The sequence below is a fragment of the Cydia splendana genome, chromosome Z (assembly GCF_910591565.1).
Source record: "Cydia splendana chromosome Z, ilCydSple1.2, whole genome shotgun sequence".
NCBI lineage: Eukaryota > Metazoa > Arthropoda > Insecta > Lepidoptera > Tortricidae > Cydia > Cydia splendana.
Genome location: NC_085987.1, coordinates 38648764 through 38669559, shown reverse-complemented (window position 1 = coordinate 38669559; position 20796 = coordinate 38648764). Strand labels below are relative to the sequence as shown.

Here is a 20796-nt window from a genome sequence, read left to right as displayed (position 1 = left end):
AGTGAACACGCGTTTCTCATTCATGTTGTCTTTTTATGATATATTTTTATCGGAATACTGTATTTTGGCACACAACATACGTTTAACCAACCAATGTTTGATACTAGGTATATTGAATAAGGAGTATAAAAAGAATAAATACTCACAGCTAATTGAATAATTACAACATTATTGTATATAGGTATATGTAAATGCCAAATTACTTACTGACGTAGTCTTAATGTTCAAGGAACATATATTTTTAATAATATATATAGATGGTCAACCAGATCTTGTCAGTAGAAAAAGGCGGCAAATTTAAAAAATGTAGGCGCGAAGGGTTATCGTCCCATAGAAAATTTGAATTTCGCGCCTTTTTCTACTGACAAGATTTGCTTGACCAACTTTATGTACCTACATACCTACAGTATTTTTCCTTAAATGATCCACTGACAATTACCTACATAGAAACGGTAATTATAACCTGTCGTATTAGTGTTTTAATTTATTACAATATAAAACACAACTAGGATTTTAATATTGTCATAACATAAATACAATCATGTGTAGGGTGTATACCGCGTGAAATCATAAGCAAAATTCATTATATCTCTTGTAATAATTATATAAGTACTAAAACTAGTTCTTAATATTTTTATAATTTATTTAAATGACAACATTTTATTTCTCCTACATTTTATCATCTGAATTTTTATGAAAGTAAAGTACTCGTACCTATGATATCGGCACCTGAATACGATGACTAAATTGATACCTCCTAAATATACTGAGGCAACTGACAGTTGTATTATTATAGGTTTTTTTACATATTTATGATTAAAATACCAATATTTGTCTTCCACTGAAACATATGCACAAAAGCCATTTTGCTCAACAATGAACTGGCCCACTTGGTATAGATTGCCCGGATGGCCCGCCTTTACTAAGTACCTAATTTATAACTTTTGTAAGATCAGGCGGGGTAAAGGTGGGTTCCCACGGCCCGTGTTATTACAGGCCAGGCCGGATCGCGCCACGCCTGTGGATGCCTGTGCGGTTGATTACGTCTCGCGCCGAGCCATTCCAACGGTGCGAGTCGGCCTGTACCCGCCTGTCGTTACTGCTAGTCCAACATGGGTGATAATATGTGCGTGTACTGTACGCGCACGCGCTGTCCCAGGTGAAATGAACCGACGCAGAGGCGCTCCTACAGGCCGCGACAGGCACCGTCGCGCCTTTGGAGTTACCGACTCCCGACGGATCGGACGGGTGACGACAGGCGACCACAGGCCTCGTCGGATGCGACCGTTCCCACGATCTGTCGGCCTGTAAAGACGCGGTCAGATCTGTGAAACAACGGGCCGTGGGAACCCGGCTTAAGAGAAACATACGTACTATATTTTGCTTGGGTTAAGATAAACCGTATGAGGAAAGTCCTTCTGCGTAAGTATTTTGAATAACGTAAGTATTCTGAAATTAATTATACTGTGTGTTACTGACCATGGGGCTTTAAATCCAGGGCTCGATTCTACTCGCTAAACTGAGCTACTTTTACTATGGCACCAACCCCGAAATCCCGATTTTTTTTTTACTTTTTCATACATTTTGGCTGATCAGATGTCGACGTTTTCTATGGAAAAGCCAAAAATTTTTCCCCGATTTTAGGGTTGGTCCCATAGTAAAAGTAGCTCAGTTTAGCGAGTATAATCAAGCCCTGGATTTAAAGCCCCATGGTCAGACACACCATGTATTTATACATTAGGTTTATTTTTATAATTATCATTTAATTTTGTTAATTTTATAAATATTTTTATGTATCTCTAAATGTTTATTTTCCCTGCAAGTGTTCCTCTTGCCCTGTCGTTTCTCTTAAGTACCCCACCTAAGCTTAAAGTCAATGTATTCGGGGATAATCTTACACACATCGACCTATAAGCTTGTTCTATGGGTACTAGGTGACGATATACACATTTACTTATTTAGATAAATACATAATTAGATAACATCCATAACCTAATTAAATAATATAATTTTGATATGTCTATTAACACACGAAACATTGAAAATATGTATTGAGGTGACAGCTGTTACACCGTATGTAAAAAATACTATTGAGGTAAAACTACCAAGCCGAAAAAAAAGAAACTTCGAAATAAGTGACATCTTATTTCATAATTTTACTAAATATGTAGTAATAATAAAAAAAACTAACGAAATGACCTACCACTCTGATTACTAAAGCTATATTATGGACATAAGCATATCTTAGCCTTATTTGACATACTTATAATTATGTTCTAGTACATAGTCCTAAATCTAGTTGAAACAAATACCCTCTTTTTGATAAACACGTTACAAGCTTCAATTAGCTAATAATCGTTTGTCTTAATGGGCGTTTTCACTTTCACACGCCGCCAGCAAATTGTTTCACAGTTTAGCGAAACATTAATTTAAAGTACAATTGTAATTTTGTTAAATTATCAATAACAACTTCAGTGACTGACATTAACGCCCGGTTCGCAATCGTCACAAAACTGACGGTCTCTTCCAGGCAGAATGCCTGGCTCTGGAACGAGCATGCCACAGGTGTTACTCTCAAAAACTAGGGAAGGTCACCATTTTCTCAGACCCCAAGCGGTACTGTTGGAGCTCTCAAATCGGAGTAGTACGAACCGGAATATCAAAATCCTTCATAAGGACTGTATCGTTTATGTGTTTATGTTTATCGTGTATGGGTACACTTATAACTGGCTAGAAAAAGAGGTTTAGTGGTGAAAAAAAATATAGGTCATATGTCAAATTATTGGTACAGTCACCAGCAATAATATGTTACACAACGAAACCCGCAAAAATATCTGACACGGTCTTATTTGTAGAGCCATAAGAGTGTGTCACATATTTTTTCGGCCTTCGAAGAGTAACATATTATTGCAGGTGACTGTACATTATTAAATAACAAGATTCTTTTGTACAATAAAATAATTAACGTATAGTTTTCAAAATGAAAGGGCTTTCAATCGAAAAGCGAAAATCTATTGTTTCGAAATGGTGTACTGAAAAAGGCATATCATACAGAAAGTTGGCTAAAGAGGAAGATGTTAGCGTTCATGCTTTTCAAAACGCTATCCGAAGATTCGGCAACGACTACTCGTTAAGTCTACCTGGTCGCGGCAAAAAACCAGGTCCTTCGAAGCCTAATTTAGACAAAACGATATGTAAGCTGTTTGCCGCCAAAAGAGGTCTTTCAGTTCGTGATTGTGCCAAAAATGCGGGTACGAGCATTGGTAGGGTACAACGAGCTAAGAAGCGTAATAACTTAAAGAGCTACAAAAAGCAAAAGCAGCCAAAACGGACCGCTCAACAGTCATCTGCCGTTAAAACTAGGGCCCGCAAGTTATATGAAGAGATTTTGAGCAAAAAGAAACAATGCATCGTAATGGACGATGAAACCTACGTAAAGTTGGATTACAAAACTTTACCAGGAGCAAAATACTATACGGTTAAAGAAGGAACAATTGTCAGTAATACCGAAAAAGCAATTTTTTGCGAAAAACTTGGAAAAAAAATCTTAGTTTGGCAAGCTGTTTGTCAATGTGGAATGACGTCGACACCTTTTTTCACAGACAAAACTTTAAACGCACAGGTCTATGAGAAGGAATGTCTACAGAAAAGATTATTGCCACTCATAAGGAAGCATACAGGTCAAACTTTGTTTTGGCCTGACTTGGCCAGCTGCCATTATGCTAAGTCAGTCCTTCAGTGGTACGCCAAAGAAAAGATCGACTTCGTGGGCAAACAGCACAATCCCCCAAACTGTCCTGAGATTCGTCCCATAGAAAAATTTTGGGCACTGATGAAGGCGAACTTGCGTAAAAGAGCCACTTCGTTGGAAAAATTCAAGCGAGACCAGATTTGGTGGCAAAAAATCTTGGTGCTACCGTTGTCCAAAACCTGATGCGAAATATTAAACGCAAGGTGCGGAATCTTGGCAAAGGTCAGTAAATAGGTCGTTCTTTTATTAATATTATCGTTTAAATATGCTTTACATTGTGTACATTAAATAAAAGTCAATAAAAGTTTTCAATTTAGTCAGTTGTGTAACTTTTTTTATGTACCCATAATAAACGATATAGTCCTTAATATCAGGAGTCTGGGGTAATGGTGATCAATTTCTGCTGGATTAAGGCCCATGCTGGCATTGATGGAAATGAGAGGGCAGATCTCGCGGCCAAGCATGCGGCCACATTGCAAAAACTATTGGATTATGACTTTTCCCCCTATCATACCAAAATGCCCAGATTAGATGCAACTCATATGCCTCACATAATAACATATATACAGACAGCACCACAGGAAAACACCTACTCTGGACGACATCAAACTTCTCCGTAAACATACAACTATAACCTTTCAACTAACGCAGATAGTAACTGGCCACGGCTATAATAGATTCTATCTTAAACGATTTCACATAACTGATAGAGTTAAGTACACCAAGAAAAGTCTGCAGCGATTTTGATAGCATACGCAGTGCAAGTGTTATTTTAAACGTCAAAATTCTATGAAATTATGACGTATAATTAACACTTGCACTTGGAAGTTCAGATGGCAGTCGCTTTCATAAAAACTAGTGCGTACGTCAATTCTTGGGATTATTTGTCAAGCGGACAAAAGCTGCTATGGGCCGTGGCAAATACCGGAATAACACGAGGAAGAAGAAGAGTTACACAGGAATTAAACTCCACCGAAGTCACGCTTTAGTACCTATAGGTAAGCTAAAGTGAATATACACCAATCCGTCATTTTAACTTGTGTATTTGTAAGAAAGGGATACAATACAACATAAATTAACTAGGCTTGTAACGCGTTTATGAATAGAATAAGGGGGACTGAAATTATTTTTCAGTTAAAATCTTTTCGGTACGTTATGTTGTCCGTTGTACTGGTATATAGCATCGGTGTTCGAAAATTATTATTTGACTCACGAATCGCATTACGCTGTTGTTTGCAATTTTTTAGTACGCAAATTTAATAACTGCGTTAACAAGCATAGTTAATTAAGATGAATAAATGAAAAACACCCACTACGTGGCAGCATTAACACGCCATATCCAAGGCTAGCGCTGAGAGGTTGAATATCAGAGTTTTTATAACACCTCTCACATTAAACATAACTTCGATTCGACCTAGTTGGCAACACTACAACGTCAGGGTTAGCCCCTATTCTGTATTTTAATTTCTAAATTCTGTAGGGTTAGCCCTGTTAGGGCCACTTGCACCATTCCACTAACCCGGGGTTAACCGGTTAAACCCTGTTAAACCGCAAGTTACCATGGTTACCAGTACAATTAAACACTGGGTTATCGGTTTAACCGGTTAACCCCGGGTTAGTGGGATGGTGCAAGTGGCGCTTAATTGTGTAGGTACACAGTGCAGCGTAGTAGCAGTAAGTGTCATATTACTTATTAGAGACACGTTATTAGAGCTGCGAGTGGGCTCTGAGCCGGTTGCGCTTATAGCTGATACAGATCGACGGCGTTGGCGGGCTTGGTGAGCGAGGAGCGGCGCACATTAGCGCCGCCCTTCTCCGCGGATCAGACGTGCGTGAAGCTGGCGTGTACGGCGTCGTCCTGAGCGATCTGCGTACCCGCGGCGAAGTACTGGAAAATTACGAAGTAACGATTACTCATATTATTAGAACTGCAAAGAAAAGTGGAAAGTCATATACTTAAACTAACGGAAATATCTCACAGTGATTTCATTGACATTAAACAAATAGATTCTGAATTGGGACAGAATTATACAATAAATTCCGACAACGATAAGTGAAACTATCAGATTTTAAAATAATCCAAGTAAAACATGACAACAAAATACTCTTTCTCTCGTCATTCTCTGGCGCAGAAAAATTTAAGGTCATGTCATCATTGATTCTGCAAAAACGAATACTCGAACTGACTCGAAGATCAAAAAACAGAAACGATATCGCTTTATAAAGGTTGACCGACGAAAAAGTTCGTTTGAATGGCCTCAACCATTTGCCGAATATTACTTCACAAGGATGCTGCAAACTCTGTAAGACTGGCAAAATAATGATTACTTACTGATTACTTGCTTAAAATGCAATCAATGGCTGTGTTTGGCCCAATAAAATAATGCTTCGTTCCATTTCATACCCAAAAATAGGGACATTATTTTTGACAGAGTCAAAAACAAATTTGGATCTCATAAATATTATAACTAAGTGTAACTAAGCGCCGCAAATACTCATCTTTACTGCAAGATTATAAGTTTGTGCCGCTTGCAGTGGAGTGGCAGACATGAAAACCTTCATGGGGGACCTGTCGACACGGCTGGTCGACGCCTCGGGAGACCAGGAGAGGACCGGGATGGGCTGGCGCTTACGTCTCCCAGCGCATATCGCTGGCAATACAAGGAGGTAACGCAGCCAGCGTTATGGGTTCAATGCCGCAGGCGGAAGTTTTTGAAGGGGTATTCTTTTTATACCTTTTTTTTATTTTCTTTATTTTATAAGTATGTTTTAGTTTTATATAATATTATAAGTATTAGTTAAATTTTTAAGTAGTTTTATTTTAAGTTTAGTTTTTAAATGTTTAGTTCATAGTTAGTTTTCATGTGTTTTTTTTTCTTTGTTTTTGTTAGTTGAAATAGATGAAGTGTAACTTTTGTGATAAATATTAACATTTTGATTTCATTTAGGTATAATTTAATTTAAGTTGAGGAGTTATTCTTTCCAAGAACTGTATTAGGCTAAGGAAAGAAGATAACTATTTTGTTTTATTCTGTAATAACACTTGAAGAAAATACAGTGTTTTTTTGTTTCACATACGGTTTTTTTTACGACATTCTAATTAAATGTTATATCTAATTATTTACTAGTGTATTATTTAAAGAATTTAAACTTTTCTTATATACCCTTTAATATTTTATTCGTCCTTATTTTCTGAAACTGTATGACAGCGTTGTCCGTTTTTTAGGACAACCTTGGGAGTGATCAATCTATAAGGTTCATGGCAATGGCCGTTTTAACGGACATCCTGAAAACGCAATTCAGAATGCAATTATTATTTTTTCTTAATTTTTGTTCTTTTTAACTCAAATCATTCAAGTTGATAGATAGTCATTCTTTCATGTTTGCCATGTTAAGGGTTAATAGGTATTATTATCTTTACGTACCGTGGGGACCTTTTACATCTCCAAACTGAATGTATTAACCGTGGATTATAAGTCTCTGTAATATTGTATAATATACTTGACTTATTGGATACATAGTACTAGTTATGTATTCTGCAGCATTTATAAGACTGTCTGCTGTCTGTTAGCTTAATAGTCTTGACATGATTTATTTAATATTATGTTCATTTTGACGCTTAGAGAGACTTTACGCCTCCAAATCTTATTAGTGTTAGTACTCTGATATTGGGGACCTTTTACATCTCCAAATTTAATGTATTACTAATCATGGATACTATACATCTCTGCTATATTGTAGTAATTATTAATTTTAAGATTATTATAATGTAATGTTTACCCAGGCATTGGCTATTGAATGTATACATGCTATTATGTATTTTTAAATCCACTATATGATGTTATTGTAAATATTGTATTGACTTGTAAAAGAGCCCTTCATGTCTACTTGCAGAACCATTTTTAGTGTTCCGCGCAAACTGTTCGCGGAACACTTATTTCAATTTGGAATCGATAACCGCGTGCGTCATTCATTTCATAATAAATATACTTACTTTAAATAGAAAGAAAATATGTGAAAAAAAAAATGTGACCTGAATATACTTAGTGGAAAGATAAGCAAAAATACCAATTGCTTAAGATTAAGTTAAGTACGTGGTATAGTGTCTGTGCGGAAAGAGAAGAGTCGTGGAATATATGGGGCCAAATACCTTCCACGACTCTTCTCTTTCCGAAATTGAAAGAGACACACTCAGAAATTGACTAAAAACTTACAGGTCCATGGACAACGATGGAACGATAACATGCTTGAGTTGTTTTAGGATACACTGTCACAATAGCATTTTCAACAAAAACAATTCATATGCATGAGAAACAGAAAGGAACGTTTTTTGATGCAAAGGTCATCAATCCATGGGGTAGCAATAAGTAACTTACTTTACACTGTTACGAACTTCTAATATATCTTCCGATGAACATGTCTCAAAATGTCCCTCCCCAGAAGAAAGTCATTGGACTAAACAGAGCAAGATACGATTAACTTAAAAATAACATAATTAAAATATGTATACCTATGGCAAACGAAAAAATGCTACAGCACAAATATTATAAAGGAACACAAATATCATGATATACACAGCTAGTGTTGGTTAAGACTCGAGTCCTTTGAGTCCTCTGCTTCAAGATTCGACTCAGATTTTGAGACTTTAAACTTGAGTTATTTTCAACTTGTTAGAGATTCGAGTCTTTTGTACAGACTTGAGTCCTTTTCACAGAACTCTTGATTTTTTTTACAAAAAACATCAAAACGCATTGTCTTTGTAAAATTCGTGAATTAGGTACACAAATCATACAGTAACGCCTAACTTCTTTACTGTTGTTTAGGAAAAACCTATAAAATTGTTGACGGAGTCTTTATTCGAAGACTCGAGTCCTTTTGACTGGCTCTTAAAAAAGACTCAACAAAGGACTCGACTCGGGACTTAAGACTCGACACGTAAAAACGAGCTGAGTTCTTCAAATTCAGACTCAGTAGACTCGAGCTCTTACCAAAACTAGGCACAGCCTTGTTAAACCATCATAGTTTAAGAATAAGAATTAGAAAGCAAATTAATACACTTCTATGGCTACGATCAGTTTAAACTTTACATGCATTTTATTTATTTACTCTTATAACCCCTTTTACATTTTTGCGTACATCTACGTATCGACGTTACCTATCGAATTCTTTCTGAACAAAAATAATTATTTAGAGCTAAGCTATTTCTAAATTAATCGTGATTTGCTGTTGGATAGAACTTCCTATGTTTTAATATTTTTTGACTAGGTAAAGTGTCAGTTAAAAAATACTAACCCCTGCGAAGGCTGCGCCGTTCCACCCGAGTCGTTCGTGCTCGCGCTGCATCTGCCTGGAGGCGTGCGTGTGGGCATGCGAGGGCTTGTGGTCGGCGCGCGAGGCGAGGCGCGCCTTGGCGGACAGCGCGGCGCGCAGCGGCACGTTGGCGCGCGCTGCCTCCGCGCGCCCGTGCTGGCAGAACTCCAGCAGCGCCACGCCCAGCGCCAGCGCCAGGCCGCCCACCAGCACGTAGAATATGCCGGCTACTTGACTAAGCGTCATTTCCGTAATACTTGTTTCCTGTGAAACCGAGATGTTGAAACTCATGTATAATTATAAAAGTTTGTCCAACTGTGTAAATGTCCTTTTTTTGAACTCGATACGATAATAACTAACTAACCTACAATACGTACGATAATTGGAAACAGAAATAAATAGTAAAAACTAAACTCCTTATCCTATAAATATCCTTTTATACGAGATGGCGAGCTACACTCGTTTTCATGTAGGTATTGTGCCGTCAGTAGGAAGACGGGTGCAACGAATAATTAATAGTACATTACTACAGAGGCCGGGACGAAAGGGGTTGCCGGCCGAAGACATATAGACGGCCGAGCGAAGCGAGGCCGGATAGGTCTGAGCGCGGGCAACCCCATTTCCCGCCGAGGTATGTATGTATAGTGCTTTTCTCAAACATGCAATGAAATAAATTAAATAAAAAATCCACGAAACCCACGTTTTATTTATAGAAAAAACTAAAAGTAAACTACACCCAAAATATAACCAACACGTACCTATATCATTATCACGCGTATGTTTTACACGAGTCGTGTATTTATACTACCCGTATATTTTCATGTATTTTTGATTTTTTCGCCTTGTATCCGTCTGACTGTCGTTTTCGTCATATAAGTTTACATAGTCTTTCATGTTGATAGCATGTTTCACATACATCGTTGCTTTATGCATGGAGTAAATAAGTATAATTTCCACAGTGTTGACGAATTTGTAGTTACATTCATTTAAAATATGCCACAAAACTGTTTCTAATAAACTGTAAGCCATTTTTCTTAGTTTCTCAAATAATAAAATTGCCATAAGCAACCATATACATACTTCGTCTTTGACTTGGCGGCAGAGGCAGCAAGTTATTAAAATCAATTCTGCTTACGCTGCCAATTCCAACACCTACGATTACAATTAATATTAATTTCATTATTTCGTCGGAACTCATATTAAAGTCAAAAAATCAACAACGCACCATAAATCCAATAAAACAGAATGAATATTTTTCAACTTTACCTCCACAACAATTTAAAAAATATAACTACGCGTGTTTGAGTAGACCTTTTTACCGCTAACGTTTAGATGAAATATTTTAAATGTTTTTATTTGTGTAAAGCCTGACAACAGTTTATTTGACCCTCGCCATTTTGCGGATTTTCAATGGTACTAATTTCTTTTACTGGCAACAAGTACTCTTTGACAACGAACGTTGGATGCCATCGAATGTCACCGATGTAAACAAACGGAAAATATCTACGACTACATTCAATTATAAACGGTTTTATTACAAAAATGCCAAAAAAAATTACCAAAGATGCGAAAAAATTGTAGTGAATGCAATCAAATACTTACAGCTTAAAAAAGACGAAGGATTACATAGCATTCCAATAAACAATGATTTGAAGTTGGTTGTTGACATGACCGGTATTGACATTTTATAGTGCGGTTTTATTGAACTGGTTAGTTGTTTGGTTTAAACTTTAATATTTAATTTAAGGTTTATCTAGATTGACGATAAAAATCCTATAATCGCATTGGAGACTGAACGTTTTATAATCGAGGTTGGTGGTCCTGAAAGCGACACAACATCTGATGAAAGTCAAACTTCGTCAGAGTCAGAAAACGAAAAATATATTAATATTGAATATTTAGAATCAGATTTTGACGAATAGGTAAATTGAAAGAACCGAATTCTCTGTAAGCAATGTTTCTGACATTATACGAGTATCAACATGAAGCCAATGCCCATTACCCCGACTATACATGACGTACGCACATTATTGCCATACGTAAGCTGTTTGCAGCGACACTATCTCAGGGTTAAATAAACTGTTGTCAGGCTTTAGTTAAATTTATAATTTAAAATTATAAAATTATAGGATGTATTATTTATTAAGTTCATGTTGATTTTATACAAATAAAACTGCAAATTATAGCAAACATTGTTTTTTGTTTTTTTTTTTATAGGTATAGTGGCAGAGTGTCATTACGAACCATAAAGCAAATACTGCCTCTAGTTTTTTTTATGGATGAATGCCACGATGCTGTGTCACAAATATCTGTGAAATTAAAATTAAAAAAGAGGACTTTGCCGGCCTAGGCCTGCAAGATGTGTATGAAATTCCATTAACGACCTTTCCTCCTAGCCGCACCTGAAACATCATACTTCGCAGCCTATTATAAGGAACATAACATCAATATTTCATTGCATGTTTGAGAAAAAAAAATTACGTTGACCTTTACAAGGAAATGTTTGCACAACGTGATTCAGACTTGCCGCTTTTGAAATCGCAGTCTCAATAATTGCATGATTATTTGTTTCCAATGTTAAGATAAGATAAGATAATCATTTATTGCATAATTATAGGTGTTTTATATAATAATAATACACCTATATAATTATAGGTGTGTTATAGGTGTATTATAGGTGTTACTACATAAGACTAACTAAATGAGAATTGAATTGACAGTAATCAATCAGATTAGAGAGATTGGTTGAAGACAGTGTGACAGTAGCATATACATACCTACAACAGTTTTTTCTCAAAAATGGACGGCAAAGTCGACTTTGCCGTTTAAAAAATAGGTTGCGAAGCGCGTAGTTTATGGTCAGTCAAAAATTAAAAAGTTAAAAACATTGCAGTCTCGATTTTGGGACTGCAATGTTGCATACAAATTCCATTATTTGTCGAGTTCCAAACTTTTTAAAAGTTGAAATGGCCATATCAAATGAAGGCACAGGCCCATTAAACAGCCAAACAGATAATTAGTACCGCGACTATTTAGCTGTCTCAAATAGGTTGGCGTATTTTCGGCAGAAAAATACACTTCTATTTTTTTATTAAAAAAATAAATGGGCGGCAAAGCTAATTTTTTCAATTGTTTCTACTTTTTTCTGTGAAAATATATACGTAAGAAAGTTGCTTTTGTAAAATATTTCTATGATATTTATATTTTTTGCACCATTTTTGAGAAAAGCACTATATATGACTCGGCTGGAAGGCTACTTGCTGGCTTCGGATTCAATTAAACGGACTCCCAAGGTCGTCCGTTTAAAACGAATCCTCAGCCTGCAAGTAGCTACTTCCGAGCCTCGACAATAATGTACTATTTTCTACTAGTCGACTGTAATTCTTGAATTAAGATTTCTTATACCAAACTGCAATTGGGTATTTTTAATGTATGGGCTCCCAACTCAACTATAATATTCATTTCGATACAGTTTAGTCAACTATAATGAAATTGACCAATCACAGCTCGCCGCGATCAAGAGGACGAAACAAAACCATAGCTCAAATTAATTATTTTAGGTTGTATAGTAGAAACAATTGGTTCATAAGTCAGAAACGCGCATGTGACACCCTTAATATAGCAACATCCATAGACTACGAAAACCACTTAGTGTTGCTTGTTAGTCTCCATAGGCTACGGTGGCCAAAATCGAGAAAACAACTGTCTAAAAATTTAATTTAGCGCGGAGCAAGTACCAGGGCCTCATGAGTTACGAGAAGGTGTCGTTGACCAGCTCGCCATAGGGCGCGGGGCGCGGCGGCCGGGTCGCGTACCAGTATGAAGGTATCGCGGCTGCTCGCAAATCTTAGCTCAGTATACTTTTGGTTTGGTTTGTTTGTATGATTTTACTAGTTTAAAGTATTATTTATGTTGACTAGTAGAAAAAGTATTGTATACAATAGTGATATAATCAAGCTTTTCAATCTCCTACCTTACTTAGGCAACTCAGCAAGCTTCGTTACCTAAACACGGTACTCGACTGAAAAAATCTCTATTATATCACGATTGTATAAAATACTATTTTAGAGTAGCGCAAAGGTTAAAATCAAATCATCTATCTGCCAAAGTGACAAAATACTGGTTTTACTGAGCAAATTCAAACCCGTTAAATGTATTAGTATTTATAACGACTCTCATTCAAAACTGGATCGCAGCGTCCAGCACAGTTGAATGACAAACTTGAACGCTGAAAATGTTCAGCTACCAACTCGTTAACGTTCTCGTACCAACGGGCAACGGCAGAAAATTAACAGGCTGTTGAACGTAAAAGCTTAATCGGAACTGTATATCAATGCTAACGCGTTGAATATCAATAAACCACTCTGAAGTGACTAAATTACGCTGCCTCTCTCACTGCAGCCTGCTTGTTATTGGTACATACGCGGTACACTGAATTATGATAACAGTGCCAGAAATGAATCTTATTTTTATCGAGTGATAAGTGAGTAGTTTAATATTTAAATAGTAAACAATTAAATATTGATCAATTAATCGAATAAGGGACACTTGCACCATTCACTAACCCGGGGCTAACCGGTTAATCCTGGAGTTACCATTACAATTTGACACTGGGTTAACGGTTTAAGTAGGTTAAAGTAGGATGGTGTAAGTGGCGCTAATTCGATTAATTATGCCCTCTTACCTCATCCTTTCCTTCGTCACAGTCCGATTTTCTGGTCTCGAGAACCCATTTACGCCACAGCTTCGATATAACTCCGGTCGCTTTCATTTCGACTATGGCAAGATTTATCACCTCTCTAAAATATAAAAAAAATATTTTTAAACATTTTTTGACCCAGTCAACGTATATGATTAAGGTTTATTTTAATGTTTCATAGGTAAGTAGTACCATCTTGTATTTAGGTACCTAACATTCTGCAAAATCATCGTTTAAATATACCTACACATCTCTATTCCCACTAAAGTGTCTTTATTTCTCTACAGCGCAATAAACCGTACGTGTTATATAAAATGTAAATTTTTAGTCTGTCGTTAAAAATCACGTGCTTGCCACACGTACCGTAAAAACGGAACAGTAGGTGGGTATAAATTCGATATGTAGAGAGTAGTACCCCACTGACGGGAGACCCATGTAAATTTACGAGTTTTCAGTATTCAACTGGGAATTACCGCGCAGAAGCGAGATTTCAGCCAGATAGTGTGAACTGGGAGCTTTCCTACACTGAAAATTTACTGCGAAGTTTGCGTCTGTCCTTAGTAATGTGTTCATGTAATCCCGTTTTTCGTAAGTCTATAAACTAATATCTAATATGAAAAATTAAAAACCAATCATGTTTGTTAATTAACTTTGATTTGTGTTATTGGAAAGAACTATTATTATCATAATTATACTTAGGTAACGACTAAGGTAAAATTAGCCATGACATCTAAAGTATGTCGGAGGGAAAGATCGAGAGATATGCGATGGGGTGGGATCTTGTTCTGTTCCATCTTTGTAATTTTTTGACTGTTCGTAAAAAAAAGTCTAGAATTTCTAGGCTGTGTTTGTTAATTACAAGATTAAGACTTCATTTGCCTTAGTTTTAGTTGCCCGTAGTTGGAACATACCTATATACAAAAAAATAATACTTAGTGTCATTTCTATACACTGAGCTATATTTTTTTACTTATGTAGGTACATATGAATATCTTAACTCTTCATTCTACAGAACAAAGATACAAAAATGGCACTAAATACACATACTACTTATAATGTTATAAAATACATAAAATAACATAAAGAGTATAAAATTTACCGCAAACGCCACATTAATTATAGTGAAATCTTCATCATATAATCAGGTGAGCCATCGCATAGTTACTTGCAACTCTTTTTTCCCAACGGACTAGGTCTAGTTATTACACTGCAAATGAGTTTACTTTATATAGCTTGAAATGTTGCTCAAACCTCATTTCGCTGTAAAGTTTTAGCGAAAATTCCTCGAGCTTTTCTTAGAGAAAAGATGAAGTCAGCTTTACGTGAAACAGCTATTAGTTCTCAGAGTAGGGCCTAGTTTGTCTTTACGGTATCATCATCGTGGTGTAATTGAAATATCCTTAATACGAGTACGTGTGTGTCGAAAATAATTTAATTTCTATTAGGTAGGTATGCAAGATTAAAACTTAATAAGTACCTACCTTAATTTCTTTGGGTCTGTACAGTCGACTTTAAATGATTAACATTGTATTATTTTTATTACTTACCTAAAATTACGATATATGTACTAGTACCTACCTAACTATTTTGATAGGTATATAAATCGTAGTGTTTCACGTAGGTAAAACGCCTAAATGTATATGCTTAAAACTTTTTTTTCGTCGCAAGTGTGATGAAAAAGATTGTGTAGGCAACGGGCGGTAGTAAAATTGTTTACTCGAGTCATAAAAACCCTCTGCCATTTGGGTACTTATTTTTATTGACTCTCGTTTACAATTTTAACCATACATCAATTAATTGAATTAATACAAACCTTGCCAATGCCTAGGAGGGGTGCTACCCTAGCGAATATGCGGACGCTAAAGAATTTATTATTTCCCACGTTGTGATACGGGAATATCGGTTATGAATAAAGTAAAATAGCGATATCTTAAGACGTCTACCATGGAGACACGCGTCTGATGGACTTGCGAGTATACTTACATCGAGATTTTTAAAAATCAAACTACAACCAAAAAAAAATACGAATATACGACGTTCTCAACTCTTTTCGTATAACTATAGATATTCTTCAACAAAACTTTATTTTCCTTGAATAAGTTCCTTGTTCCTGTTCTGTTAAATCTGAAATAATGCCTAGACTGTTTAGCCGTACGTTACCGCTCCATCGGTGTTCACTAGATATATTTGCTGTCACTTTCACCGGAGCATCGCATGCTTCAGTGCTCCCTTTTATCCACATATCCACAACCATGCTGTGGAAATCAGGCTGAAGCATGGATAGTTGGTGCAGAGTTTCGAGGTGCGCACACTCGCAATTACTTTCATTTTCCATGCGGGTAAAGTTAGTGTTATGTACGGAGCTGGTAGTTTATTTAAATTAAGTTAGTGGCGCTTGGTTATCTCGGATTAAATGGATAGAGAACTAGCTAGTCAGATAAAAGTATAAATTAAATGGGTGGTCATGGTAGTGGGTATTAAGTTATGCAAAATATCTAACACGCCTCGTTTCACTATTTGAGTTTTATGAAAATGAAGAAGAATGTCTTTATAAGGTATATATTTTCAAAAAGGGGACTCTTATACGCTTTATAGAACAAAACGTTTATACAATCTTGGTATATGTGTTGTACTTATAATATTTTCTATATTGTAATAAATCTTGAATAATTTTACGGTTTAGACTCACTTGTTTTTAGTCACTCGCGCGACATGTTTCTGAGAGCCTAGGTCTCCTTTGTCAAGCACTGACAGTGCGAGCAGCGTTCACGACGGCCGTGTATCGCGTACGTCAATATTAGTATGTCTCACAACAGTTTAAATTCGATTGTAATAAATCTGTTTTAGTTAATGTATAACCGCTGTTGATAAATCCTGCTGAATATTAACGTGAGATCCATGAGATACTTTACCTTAAAGGCGATCCCTTGGCAGTGGCGATAGCAAAGTTGACATGTTTGTAGCGACAAGAGCGTGGCATGGAACCGCAAACGACTTGCCCTTCTTTTTCAAACGAGTATTGGGCAAGATCCTCATTCAAGACTGCTCCGTCTATACCATTTTGCTGAAAATTATATTTAATTAATAAAAACAGTGTTAAATGATAATTTTAAGTATGACATTTATTAGCATTCGAATTTATAGGTCATTATGAAAGAAGTGTCGTTTAATCGTCGCAGTGATAAATTCTTAGTTCTATTTATATTAATTGTATGTATTTTTTTAAACTGACACGGATTCTTTTGGGCTCATCGTACCGTCATAGCGTCAATAAAGTGTTCTAAAATTGACCGTTCAAGTACCTACTTAGGTACATCAAATTTTATTTGTTTGGACATGACGTAGTAAAAATAATAAGTGTTCTGAGAACAAAGTTTTGTACGGAACACTAAAAATTAATAAGCGGGAGCCTACAAATGTCAAGATTTATAACCAACAGGTTTCGTTCACGTACTCTTTTCAAACAAATGCAAAAATAATAAAACGCATTTCAATTGCTGCCATTCAGAAACATTTACAAGTGCATGAAATTAAAATGTATTCTGTAAACACTATCACATTACAACCGATTGTTAGCAGAACAAAAACTATAATATTTTACCATCGCCTTGCTCAGAGGGGCTAACACTAAAAAAGGTTACCTGATGTAAAAAGCATGTCTCTTACTTCTGTTTGTGGCATGCTTGGTGGCGAGATGATGGACTGGCTTGGCTCGGATAAGCGCTCCACTATAAGATAGGCAGCTAGATTTGCCGTATATGAACAGACCAGTATCAGAGCAAAGAACCACCACACCGTGCCAACAATTCTACCGGAGAGTGACCTACAAGAATACCATGAGATTAATTTTATACTTGGTGACATAGAAACAGAATCGATAAGTGGATGCTTGTGCAATAAAAATTACAGTGAGAAAACTTTAATTCTTAACTAACATATTATTATAGTGTTCTTAAGGTGAGTCCACTGACAGACAGACTGACAGATGGACGGACGCACTGACTGCGGAAGTTTAAACAGTAATAGGGATCGATTTTTGCCCTTATGGTACGGTAATGATTAGAGTCTAGTGTTCTAATGCCGATCAGAGTAATTTTCGTATACTTTGTTAATACATGGTGTTAAAAGGGTAGCCTTTAGTAATAAGCTAATAAGGCATATAATCATATTGATGAAATAGGGATCATAATCGGAGATAATCCTTAGTAGAAAAAAAACGCCTTCATAAAAATCATATAACAGTTTTAAATTCCATTTAAATAGTTTAAACATAGTCTCTTCTCCATTACTATTAGCCCCAAGACGAAAAATCTTCATGAGCAGGTATATGTCTCCAAATAGCACTGTTTCACATATACTTGGCATTTACTCGTACCATTATTTAATTTTCTGGACCAGAAACTGTTTTGTTTAGGTACAATAAGTAGTTTTCTTTCTATACGCGATACTTCCTCTAACTCCAAATAAGGAATCTCACGAAATTAAGAACTTAAGCATTTTTACTGTTTGGTCAAATATGGCCTTTATTATTCCTGCCGTAAGTATTTGTTTGTTTATTTAGTAGATTTATAAAGAGTAATCAACGAAAGTCTGTATGTAGACATACCTACATAGCGAGGAAGTGAAATACAGAATAAATAAGTAATTTCATTACATGTGAACTGTCTTGTATCCGTATAACAAGATGATTATCGGGCCTCCCCTCTTCGGATGTTCGGTTATATACACAATATACCATCCTAAGTATATCTCAACCACGCACGATTTAACACTAGACATGGAATTTAATCTAAATTCTATTGCCAACGCCGATGTTCCTATATTGACTGCATTACAGTTACTTGTGTGCTTCAAAATTGGCAACGCACTTTTGTGATTATTTTAAGTACTTATTTAATTCGTTCCATGGTTTTTCAGTTCATACGGAAATTCAGTAGATGCAATAAATAACATAGCTTCATTATATCTAAAAACCGGCCAAGAGCATGTCGGGCCAGTCTCAGCGTAAAGTCCGTAGTTACTCGTCCGTCACAATAGGCGGAATTAAAAGGAAGGTTTTTAATTATACTTATTATAGATACGTAGGACAAACCCAGTTTATCATGACTAAATGCACACACGTGAATCACCGCTGTATGACATCAATATATTTACGAAATATCATCCTAAATACAAAAAGCAGATTAAAGTTTATATCAATGTAAAACGAGTAGAATAAAATGTACGTACTTTGGAACCACGTCGCTGCCTTGTTGCATGAATGAGCCAAGCGAAAACCAAAACGAATTCCATATGCTGAATTCGTTGTGCAAGATAATCTAGAAAAAAATAATGTCTACATTACTTGATTCGGCGGAATAATTACACGTGAAAAAATTGAGTCATCGTTGTCATGTACTAGTAATATTCAAGAATCGATGTAACATTTTTTGTAGTAAGTTTTAGGTAGCTAAAAATAACATAACTGGGCGATTTAATTCCGGACTATTAAAAATTTTAAAGTTCTTGCTTCGATTAAATCTGTGCTCTTTGTTGTTTTTTCATTTATGAACTAATATTAAGTCGTAATTATTTTTCTTTTAGTACTCAGGTTAATTAAACTTGAAAGAAGTTTAGCGTTTAGTTACCTCATTAGCGCTGCTTATTGGGTGATCCAAGTGAGTATCTGTTATAGAAACCGAACGCCATTCGTGAGGTGAAAATCTTGACACAAGAAATAGTACTATGCTGACTGCAAAGAAACTGAAGAGGACGCAAAGCTGCAACATTACAAGTATTAGTAAATGGTATCTGGTAACATCCGTGATACGGAACAGTTATATCCGTATAAATATATGTATCATGACTAGTTAAAAAAAGCGTAAAACTAATGGGTTGCCGGTTACGGGGCAGTTTATTAATATAATTAATTAAACTAATGAAGTACAAGACAATAATTATGAATGTAGGAAATAATGTAGAAAATAGCTGGTTGATAGACAGCTAAATACACCAACGGAATGTGTGCGGTGTGAATTCCAAGTGTGACTGAATGTTATCGAATCTATGTAAACAAACCGCCTTGGTGCATCAATGTCATAGTGAAAACTTGACAAAAAACTATATGGTTTACTAAACAAATCAGTGCTGCACTCTGGCGGCAGAACATTGCAGTAATACTCCCTATTACCGCGACGGCTACCCATAAAATAAAATGGATTAAATGTATATGTCGTAGGCCGATCGTAAGATCAGGCTGATCGTAATGTTCCTGTGTAATGTTTTGACGATAGTAACATTAAACCAATACATAGGTAAGATAGGTTCGTTAGGTTGCTTCAGATGCCCGAAGGGCAAACTGCCCAGAAATAGGAGCCCCGCGTAGCGGGGCTCCGTCGACTCAGGGAACGAGTCAAAGATTTTCACGTTTCACGATATGCCTAGGAATTTCACGATATGCCTGATCTTACGATCGGCCTCCGACATATATATTCCGTCGCTGACATATATATATCCCGACGTTTGGAACCCTATAGAGCGTTAGTGGTCAAGGTTAGTATCCCTGAGGCAAAATAATTCACCTCTGTCAAAATTACACAAATTAGGAAGTCCATGGGAATAATTCCGCCTGTATACATACATAATTATAACATAACATAAACAATTAATTATCTCACCCAAATCTCCTTTGACAACGGCCGAAGAAAACTGAAAGTGTCTGCCAGTTGCTTGGGAGTTTTTGCGTGGCTGATTGGATAATCGATAGAAAGGAAAGCTTCACTAAAATCCACCACCATCTCGCGTTCGGGGGTCACAGCCAAAGGAGCCACAGCGATATCCGCTTCCTGTCAAGCAAACATGAATGAAATATACGAGTATATATATGTATTTTTATTTAATTCACTGTATTTTTTATAAGAGTCAACAGTAACAGAAAGTTAACCATACGTATAAAAGAACAGGTTTTTTTCCTACTTCAGCAGACTGTATGCATGATTAGGATGGTGTTATCTAGGTGACAAATATTAACGGGTTTTAACACCGCGCTATTGAAAGA

At 36.2% G+C, this 20796-nt stretch overlaps 1 protein-coding gene across 1 annotated transcript in view; it reads right to left on the bottom strand.

The window, feature by feature from the left end:
* Positions 1–5464: 5464 nt before the first annotated feature.
* LOC134805023 (glutamate receptor 1-like) overlaps positions 5465–20796 on the bottom strand; it is an 87316-nt gene continuing 71984 nt past the window's right edge. The window contains exons 11-18 of the mRNA XM_063778315.1: positions 20417–20584; positions 19388–19519; positions 18990–19078; positions 17402–17583; positions 16673–16805; positions 13746–13860; positions 9044–9325; positions 5465–5639 (exon numbers count right to left, since the gene is read on the bottom strand). Coding sequence (XP_063634385.1) covers positions 5574–5639; positions 9044–9325; positions 13746–13860; positions 16673–16805; positions 17402–17583; positions 18990–19078; positions 19388–19519; positions 20417–20584 — 1167 coding nt within the window. The 3' untranslated portion in view covers positions 5465–5573. The remainder of the gene's footprint in view (positions 5640–9043; positions 9326–13745; positions 13861–16672; positions 16806–17401; positions 17584–18989; positions 19079–19387; positions 19520–20416; positions 20585–20796) is intronic.